Below are 9,444 nucleotides of genomic sequence, written 5' to 3' on the forward strand. Positions count from 1 at the left end.
TATGAGACTCCGGGTGAAGGGCGGGGTATAAATCCAATCTCTTCTTTTTCTTCCACTGGGCGCAAGGCAACATTGACATGAAACACAGACCTAGCCGCATACCCCAAATCAACAGCCATGGTTTCCAAGGTGGTTTCTGATTCTGGGCTGTGGAAACCCGAGCCATCTTGAACATCTATACTGATACTGAAGCAGATGTAGCATGGCTGCTGTGACACCTCTGCCATAGATGGAAGGGATGGGGAGGGGAACAGGGCACATAATACCACTGCCTATTTCTGATCACAAACAGTCTAGTGCTTAAGACCCTCCTCCTTCGCAATGGCAGCAGAAGCAGAGACTGGGTAGTCTGTCAGTTACTTCACTTACACCTCACCCTGCTTCCCAATGGGACACCAAAGCGACTTAAGTCATCCTGCTCTCTTCCACTTTATCCTCGTAAATAACCCTTTGAGGTAGGTTAGGCTGAGAGTATGTGACTGCCCAAGGTGATCCAGCAAGCAGAAGAAGAAGAGATTGGATTTATACCCCGCCCTTCATTTGGAGTCTCAGAGCAGTTTACAATCTCCTTCCCTTCCCCACAACGGACACCCTGTGAGGTAGGTGGGGCTGGGAGAGCTCTTTTGAGGACTGCTCTTGAGAGAACAGCTCTGAGGGAACTGGCCCAAGGTCACCCAGCTGGCTGCATGTAGAGGAGTGGGGAATCAAACCCAGTTCTCCAGATTAGAGTCTGCCACTCTTAACCACTACACCAAACTGGCTCTCAGAGTGGGAAGGACTTTCAGTATGGTGCAGAGCCAGTTTGGTGTAGTGGTTAAGAGTGGCGGAGAACTGGGTTTGATTCCCCATTCCTCCACTCGCAGCTGCTGGATGACCTTGGGCAAGCCATAGTTCTGGTCAGAGGTGCTCTTGAAAAGAGCAGTTTCTGTCAGAGCTCTCTCAGCCCTACCTACCTCATGGGGTGTCTGTTGGGGGGGGGAGGGAAAGGAGTTTGTAAGCCATTCTGAGACTCCAAGTGAAGGGCGGGGTATAAATCCAATCTCTGCCTCCTCCTCTTCTTCCACAGAAGGGCAGTGGCTGAGTGGCAGAGCATCTGCTTGGTATGAAGAAGGTCCCAGGTTCAATCCCCGGCATCTCCAGTTAAAAGGCTCAGGGGGGTAGGTGATGGGAAAGTCCTCTGCCTGAGATCCTGGAGAGCTGTTGCCTATCTGAGCAGACAATACTGACCTTGACGGATCAATGGTCCAGTCCAGTCCAAGGCAGCTTCATGCATTCAGATCCCAGTCCAACACTCGAAACAGATGGAGCAGAGGTCCATCGGTGGCTATTAGCCACAAGGTATAGATAGGGGCTCTGGGGCAAGTGATGCTCTGTCTTCTTGGTGCTTGGGGGGGTGTCAACAGTGGGAGGGCTTCTAGTGTCCTGGCCCCACTGGTGGTCCTCCTGATGGCACCTGGTATTTCTGGCCACTGTGTGATACAGAGTGTTGGACTGGATGGGCCTTTGGCCTGATCCAACATTGGCATCTCTTATGTTCTTACTAGAAATAAGGCCCATTGTGGAAATAAATACAACGAGAGCTAGAAAGAGGCTCTGGGAGAGTGCTCTGGCTTTGGGCAAACAGTGTCAGTCTGCTTTTAAAACATGAACCTGGGACCTGCACACCACCAGAATACAGCAGGTTCCATATGCAACTGACATTCCAACTGCCTTGCGGGGGGGGGAGTTTGAGGTGTGGAATGGAGTGAAGTCCAATCAGCTTCCATATGCAAAAGACCAGGTTGTCCCAGCAGTTGTGGTGTGGGCGGGACCCGGGCTTTGCCTTCTGATTGGTGGCGATATATGCTGAGGAGCAGTGCCATCAGCCATACACTAAGGGAGTGCATTTTAGAATTAGAACTTTGGCACCCACTATTCAATTATATATAAGGAGAGATGTTTTTAACACTTTGCCACATTGACACCCACGCACCCGGCTCCAGCGTGGCTATCACGACATTGGCTAGGAATCTAACTTCTTTTCTATGTTGTGCTCGACGAGCCCCTAAAATGGTCTTACTTCCAATTACATTTTCATATACCAGGCTAACACAAACACATTCCCACCGACAATTTAGGCAAGAATATATATTTGTCTCCAGAAAGGAAACGTGCAACGGAGAGACAATGATTACCTTAAATTGTTTGTTCTCCTCCCGTAACCTCTGGACTTCTAACTGCAGCCTCTTACATTCTTCCATTACTTTCTTAACTTCAGTGTCATCCAAAGAAGAACTTAACGATTTAGACATTACAGAAGATTCTGTCTTTGTTGCAGCTGTGGATATAATTTTATTAATTTCTACATCATGCTGTTGAGACAAAAAAGGGGGGAAGAGGGGGGGGAGGAGAGTTATTTAAGAATGCTGCTTAATCCGACACAGTCAGGAAAACCTTCCTCCGCTGGATAAAAAATTCCTTGCTGAAACTATAAGAATCCTTTCAAAATGCCCTAATTTTAAAAAGCTTCCATCACTCAAATGGACCGAGTTCCCAGAGTGCAAACACAGCTTCAAGAACAGTCCCTTCCAACCCAAGACACACTGAGAAAGCAGCTGTAACTCTTCTATTAGAAAAATAATTTAGACCTATTTCAAATGCAGATGGTTCCACCTCCACTGCAGCTGCCAGGTATGAGGAGAGAGCTGACCTTGCAGTCTCTCATTTGGCTCTTCCTGTGCCCTGCACAGCATGGTGGGGGGAGACCACTGCACAATGAGCCACTCTTCAATCTGCAAGATGCTCAAGGTTAACCACGAGTAATCTCCAAGCATCCTATGATCACTCCGATAAAGCCTAAACACTTGGCTGAAACTTGGCTCGCTGTCTTGCGATCGTGTCCTAGAACCATTTCTCCTGAGCCAATGTAATCAACCGTTCTTTTGTTTCACGAGTACAGGAAGAAACAAACACCAAGGGAGGAACCATTCTTCAAGGTAGTTTGAAAAAGCAAGCTTGCGTGGGCTTTAATCACACCCGTCCCCTGAGTGGGAGATACTTGGGCACAGAATTCCTTTCGCATAAAAATCTCTGGAGGTGTCTCTACACACCCTTCCTTTGGCACTTCTGGAATGCTCTATTCCTGTCTGACATCGAAACTGAGTCACATCAAGAGATATCAACAAAGGCTAAAGAAAGCAAGAACAAAGGCTAAAGGAAGCAAGAACTTGCTACAGCCCACAAGAACTTCAGGAAGTAGCTTTAGGAGAGGTTTGGTTAGAGGGAACCTGGGGGGGAGATGTTGACCCTTTAACACCCCCCCCCACAAAAGGGAGGGATTTCTGCTTCCCTAAAGGCTTTTGGGATGCATTTAAAGACCTGCCCTTTACAGAGGGCCTTTGACTAATGAGCAACACGGTGACATGGGGATGGGTCCTCTTGTTAAATTGACTTTTATTGATTTTGTTGTATTCTGAACTAAGATATTTTAAATTGAACTTTTAATGTCTTATTCTGCTATAAATGACCCTGAGGTCTTTTTTTAGTGGAAAAACAGCCCTATAGTGCTTGTTCAGGTAATTTTCCATTAATAACTGTTACAGTTTTATTTATTGCATTTAAAAACTTTTGCAATCCACCTTGAGCGTTCACAAGGAAGGCAGAGTATAAGTGAAGTAATTAAAGAATTAAATAAATTAAATAAAAATAAAGCAAGCAAGTTTGAACATGTGTCCATTAACACCTGGGGGGAAATCTCAGAAGCCTAAACAGTGAATGAATAAGGTTTTCGTGACCTGCAAAGCTCTTTATCTCGACTCATGTTATGGAGGATAAAGTTATGAGAAATGATGCAAATATGCTGAACATGTAACTGATACAGACTGCAGTGTTCAGCTTCTCTCAGAGTTCTATAAACACGGCATGCAAGGCCAGACTTCATAGTTCTGAAACTATTCTGAAGCAGTATCCTTCTGAAAATCAAATGCCACCCATGGACAAAAGGCAGCGCCAGCTACCAAGTGTCCTTGCTACTACCCAAGTTATTTCTGCATTTTTAGTCTTTAAGAGACTAAACAAAAGTTGACCCTACTGGATCAGACTGGTGGTCCATGTAGTCCAGCATTGTATTTCACATAATGGTCAAGCAGATGCTGAGGAAGGACAAACAAACAGTATAGATGTTGTCTCCCAGCAGTGGGATTCGGAGGCTAATAGCCACTGATGGACATAAGAACCATCAGGGACCGCCTCTTCCTATATTACACTCAATAGGTACCAACTTGTTGGTAGTCCCCACTCCCAACTTGTTGGTAGTCCCCGCTATCCTCGACCAAAAGGCCCTGGCCTCAGTCTGGCAGAATTCTCTACTTAGTGAGATTTGGGCCCTGCAGGACTTAACTCAGTTCTGCAGGGCCTGTAAGACTGAGATATTCCGCTGGGCATATGGATGAGGACAGCAACAGCCAGAGAGATCAGTGGCCTCCCAGGTTTCTCTATTCTCTCCTGGCTAAGATCCTCCACATGGGTGGAATATAGATTGCATGCCAACCACTCCAGCTATCTGTGACACCATCTAACAGTAGATAAAATTGCTCAATACTATTGGAGCTTAATTGCATTGTGTGCATTTTATTATGTATTGATGTAGATTTATTTTATGTATTTTACTTTATGTACTGATGTATATACATGTTGTATGCCACCCTGAATCCTGCTTGTGACAAAGGGAACAGGATGGTAATAATAATAAAAGCCCTGCTGGATCAGACCAGTGGCCCATCTAGCCCAGCATCCTGTCCCACACAGTGGCCGTCCAGTTCCTCTGGAGGGCCAACAACTGGGCATAGAGGCCGAGGACTTCCCCTGATGTTGCCTCCTGGCTCTGGGATTCAGAGGTTTAATGCCTCTGAATGTGAAAGTTAAGAACATTAGAGGAGCCCTGCTGGGTCAGACCAGTGGTCCATCTAGTCCAGCATCCTGTCTCACACAGTGGCCAAGCAGTTCCTCTGGGGGGACCAACAACTGAGCACAGAGGCTGAGGACTTTCCCTGATGTTGCCTCCTGGCTCTGGGATCCAGAGGTTAGTGCCTCTGAATATAGAGGGGCCCCCCCACAGTCACTATGGCTAGTAGCCACTGATAGACCTCTCCTCCATGAATCTGTCCATCCCCCTTTTAAGGAGGAGTTTCATTTCATACCCCACTCTTCACTACCTGAAGCGAGTCTTGGAGTAGCTTACAATTGCTATTTTATGCTCAAAGTCAACACTACCTCCACCGGCACTGAATTACCCATTAATCAGTATCTCCTTTTATCTGTCCTTAGCATATTTGCTAACAATTTCATTGGGTGTTCCTAAGTTCTAGTATTAACAGAGAGGGAGAAAAGTGTCCTCCACCCCGGCACAATTTTATAAGTCTCTTATCACGTCTCCCCTTAGCCGCCTTTTTTTTCTAATCAGATCCCAGACTCACCAGCCTTTCCTCAAAAGACAAAGTTACCCCCTCTCCAAAAAACACTCTCTAACAGACCCAAGGGACAGCAAGTTGCTTTTAAGGGTTTTCACTGAAGCACAGTCTGGTGTGTGGGCCATGGACATTTCAGTGAACCAAGTCCGGGGTTTTCAGAGACCAGGCAACAACCTCGTTTGTGAACAACCTGCGCTCTGCTAGGAAGTAAAATTCAATTAGAACTCACAGGTTTATCATTTTCTGCCGGCAGTTCAAACACACATCTAAGTTTTGAATCCATGAGTTCTTCTGGCTTTGCTTCTTTCCACTAAAAGACACAAAATTAAAAAGTAGTAACAAGAGAGGGAGGATTCACTACAAAGAAGGCTACACAAGAACAGTGATGAGCTTGGGCCAGGAGTCCCATGGGCCCTGGCATCTTTCGAAAACAAGGCGAAGCCTTCCCATTTAAACATTCCACTTAAACTGGTTTCCTGAAGGATTTTTATCTGCCCGAGGCGACTTTTCCACTTGCCAGACCCTGAAGCTTTAAAACGGGCAAACTCAAGCCTGAATAACTGTGCACAATTCTGAAGGACCTCTGAGACAATTCAGGCCGTAGTAAGAACAGGGCTCTTAGCAAACTAGTAACATTCTTAGGGTGCATTCACACACTGCCGTCTGCAACACAGCCAGGCGTGGTAGGACAAGTTGTCCTGGTTAGTTCTGTTTACATAACACTTTAATTCCCACAAGGTGGAGTCTGCAGAGAAGGAAAAAATGCAGCAAAACTGCCATAAACAGGGCCAACTTGTTCCACCCATCGTGCCCGGCCGTGGGCCACAAAGCAATGTGCCCCGGCAGCAATTCCGACACAGTAAACAGAAGAGCAGAGGGTGAAACATTTTACAAATGCAAGTGGCAGGCTGGTGGCATTATTATTATCATCCCCCCCCCCGCCTGCCCCAGAACAAGCCATTTACTTCCCCCATAAGAAGCCTGCAATTAAACTTGGCAATTTCAAGCACGAACTGTGTGTGCAGGAGACTTCTTCAGAATGGCAGCAGCTGTCTTGTTTATTGCAAGCCACAGATACAAGACTCCTTTGGGGGGGGGGGAAACGTAGATTACTTTATTGTTAAGCAACAGCCAAAGTTCCTCGCCAAGGCCAGACGCCATAACAAATAAAGGGTAAAAACAGCCCTTTTGATACTGATGTTTCCATAAAACAAGACAGCGTCAAAGGCGGCCACATGCTGTTATACAACCAATTCCCCGTGATTTGTGCTGCAAAAACAGCTATTGACCTTGTAGCCAGACTAAGATTAATCTGAGCTCCCACAGGAATGACAGCCAGCCCTAGGAAACAGATGCAAAAATCCACCAGCGTGTCTACAGCCAAACAAATGTATGAATATTCTAATGAGCCTTTCCCTAGGAGGGGATACGCATGCCGGCTCCATCCACACATTATGCTGCAAGAGGATTGTGGCAGTGGGAGTCATGGGCCAAAGCACTAACACTGTACAAAGAGGGGGAATTAATGATCTTGTGGCATTGTGTGTAGAGCAGCCAGAAGATCCTAGATTGTCTGGCAGCCAGAAGTTCTAGCTCTTTTAGCGTTATGCACCACTAGGTGGTGAGCTAGACTTGTTTTTAAGGCAAGAGACATTTCAGAGGTGGTTTGCCATTGTCTGCCTCTGAGTCACAACCCTAGTATTCCTTGGAGGTCTCCCTTCCAAATACTAGCCAAGGCCGACCCTGCTTAGCTTCTGAGATCGGACGAGAACAGGCTAGTCTGGGCTATCCAGGTCAGGGCAAAAGGGGAAGAAACCCTGTCATCGAACCTTCCATGAACCCCTCCAACTGCCTCGTATCACTGCTTCAGATATCGGCAACAGAAGGTCTTGAGGCACCATGGAAGTTAAACAAACTTATTGCAGAACAAGCTCTCACAAGTTGGATCATCAGATGGCCAGGTAGGCTCTGATGCACAGAAGCCTATACCACTCTAAGCAAGGGACCACAAACCTGTCGCTATTAAAGCCCAGCATGGCTTGGGATGGCAGTATTTGAAGGACTGTCTTCACCGGTATGTTCCTGCTCAGGAATTAAGGTCAGAGGAAGCGGCCTTCCTGGCTGTCCTATTAATCAAATAAACTTGTTTGGCCAGTACATGAGAGAGGGCCTTTTCGGTGGTGGCCCCATGATTATGGAACAACCTCCCGGGGGGGCGCACCTGGCCCCCCTCACCTTCAGTCTTTAAGGAGGCAGCTGAGGATGGTTTTATTTAGGACTGCATATTGTTAAAGTAGTTTTATGTATTTTAATGCACTCTGTTTTATGTATTTTATACTTATATTGTCAGCTGCCTTGAACGCCGTAAGGAGGAAAGGTGGCTACTAATTGTTTTAAAAGAATTTTTTTTGGGTTGCAGTACACAGTTACCCTCTGGAAGAGATCCACAGCCTCTTCTTACTTTGCTTGTTTCACCAAGTAGCTAGGCAAGCATCTCAACAACAAGGTAAGATTCCTGCAAATCTTGAGGAGTAATGCAAAGGTACTTGCAGAGTTCATTTGAAGAAGAGAAGAGACTGGGTCTATACCCTGCCCTTCACTATCTAAAGGAGTCTCAGAGCGGCTTACGAACTCCTTCCCCTCCCCCTCCCCACAACAGACACCCTGTGAGGTAGGTGCGGCCGAGAGACCTCTGAGAGAACTATGGCTTGCCCCAAGGTCATCCAGCAGGTGCAAGTGGAGGCGTGGGGAATCAAACCCGGTTCTCCCAGATTAGAGTCCACACACTTAACCACTACACCAAACTGGCTCTCACACCAAACTGGCTCTCCAAGAATTCGGATTCTTGTTTTCTGGGAACACCGCCCACCCACAATTCCCCACCTCTCCTTTATTCATACAGAACGCCCCCAATATTCTCCAAGGGGCAATTTCTGCAAGGGGCATTAACAACCTCTCTTTCTTTAACAAGGCATATGAATACAGGGCCATTCTTACAGATGTGTACCACTCCAGCAAGCTGGGTTTTTTTCAATACTCACTACCGCTTCCATGTCTGAAGTATCAGGTGGCGCAAACATCGACTGAACCATGAACTTATGTTTACTTTTCTCATTAGGGTCGTAATCAAAGGGCTGCAGCATCACTGAAAAGAGAAAACCCCAAGTTGCTTTAGAATCCCAGCATTTTCACCATTTAAACATGATTAATAGTCGGACACTCCAAGGTGTATATATATATATTTTTGGGAAGCTTACACCTTGAAAATTGGGAAACAATGTTCAAACTTTCCGCACCCCATCAAATCTATCATTTTAGACATCTGCACTCTGCTGTTTAGCACTTAACATCTTACAATGTTGTCCTCCCCTTCCTCCATTTTATCTTTCCAACAACAGCCCTGTAAGGTAGGTTGGAGGAGGGGAAAGGATGTAAGACTGGCCCAAGGTAATCTTTTTTTTGGGGGGGGGGGCCTCCCGAAGGGGAATTTTTTTTTTTTATTTGTTTGCATTTTCTACACACTACAATTATGGGATGGGAGAAGGGATACTAATACCCTAACACTATTACTACGGATGATGGGTGAAGGAGATCTAATACATATATCTACATGATAGGGAAAGGAATGCTACCATTCTAATCTATTTCATCTACGGGATTTGGGGGAAGGGAGAAGTCTAATACATGTCACAATCTGAATAGTTGAAAAAATAATGCTTTTTAACCTAATATTACACGTTATATCAATATTTGGTTCAATTATGATAGTACACATTTAATAGCTTAACACAATTACTGCCTTTAGTGCTATTGTCTTAGTTCTAGAGTTTTTTTCTTTTTGCGTTTCTTCGTTTTCTGGAGTTTGGGGGCAGCCTCTCCTTTCTCCGATTCAAATTATTCTGATGACGTGGAATTTTGGCTTGTTGAATCCTGTGAGTAGGATTCTTCTTCTTCTTCCTCCTCCCCATCCGGTTTTAAATTCTTTTCCTTCTGCTTC

The 9,444-nt window shown here is 45.8% G+C and overlaps 1 protein-coding gene across 3 annotated transcripts in view; it reads right to left on the minus strand.

Annotated features, from left to right (window-relative positions):
* Positions 1–9,444, minus strand: part of VAPB (VAMP (vesicle-associated membrane protein)-associated protein B and C) — a 71,281-nt gene that overhangs the window by 4,331 nt on the left and 57,506 nt on the right. For 2 of the 3 annotated variants that reach the window (XM_015423360.1, XM_015423357.1), the window contains exons 3-5: positions 8,489–8,592; positions 5,677–5,757; positions 2,175–2,351 (exon numbers count right to left, since the gene is read on the minus strand). In XM_015423360.1, coding sequence (XP_015278846.1) covers positions 2,175–2,351; positions 5,677–5,757; positions 8,489–8,592 — 362 coding nt within the window. The remainder of the gene's footprint in view (positions 1–2,174; positions 2,352–5,676; positions 5,758–8,488; positions 8,593–9,444) is intronic. The other variant, XM_015423358.1, reaches the window with a different exon arrangement.

Source organism: Gekko japonicus, unplaced genomic scaffold (assembly GCF_001447785.1).
Source record: "Gekko japonicus isolate JY-2015 unplaced genomic scaffold, Gekko_japonicus_V1.1 scaffold1580, whole genome shotgun sequence".
Lineage (NCBI taxonomy): Eukaryota > Metazoa > Chordata > Lepidosauria > Squamata > Gekkonidae > Gekko > Gekko japonicus.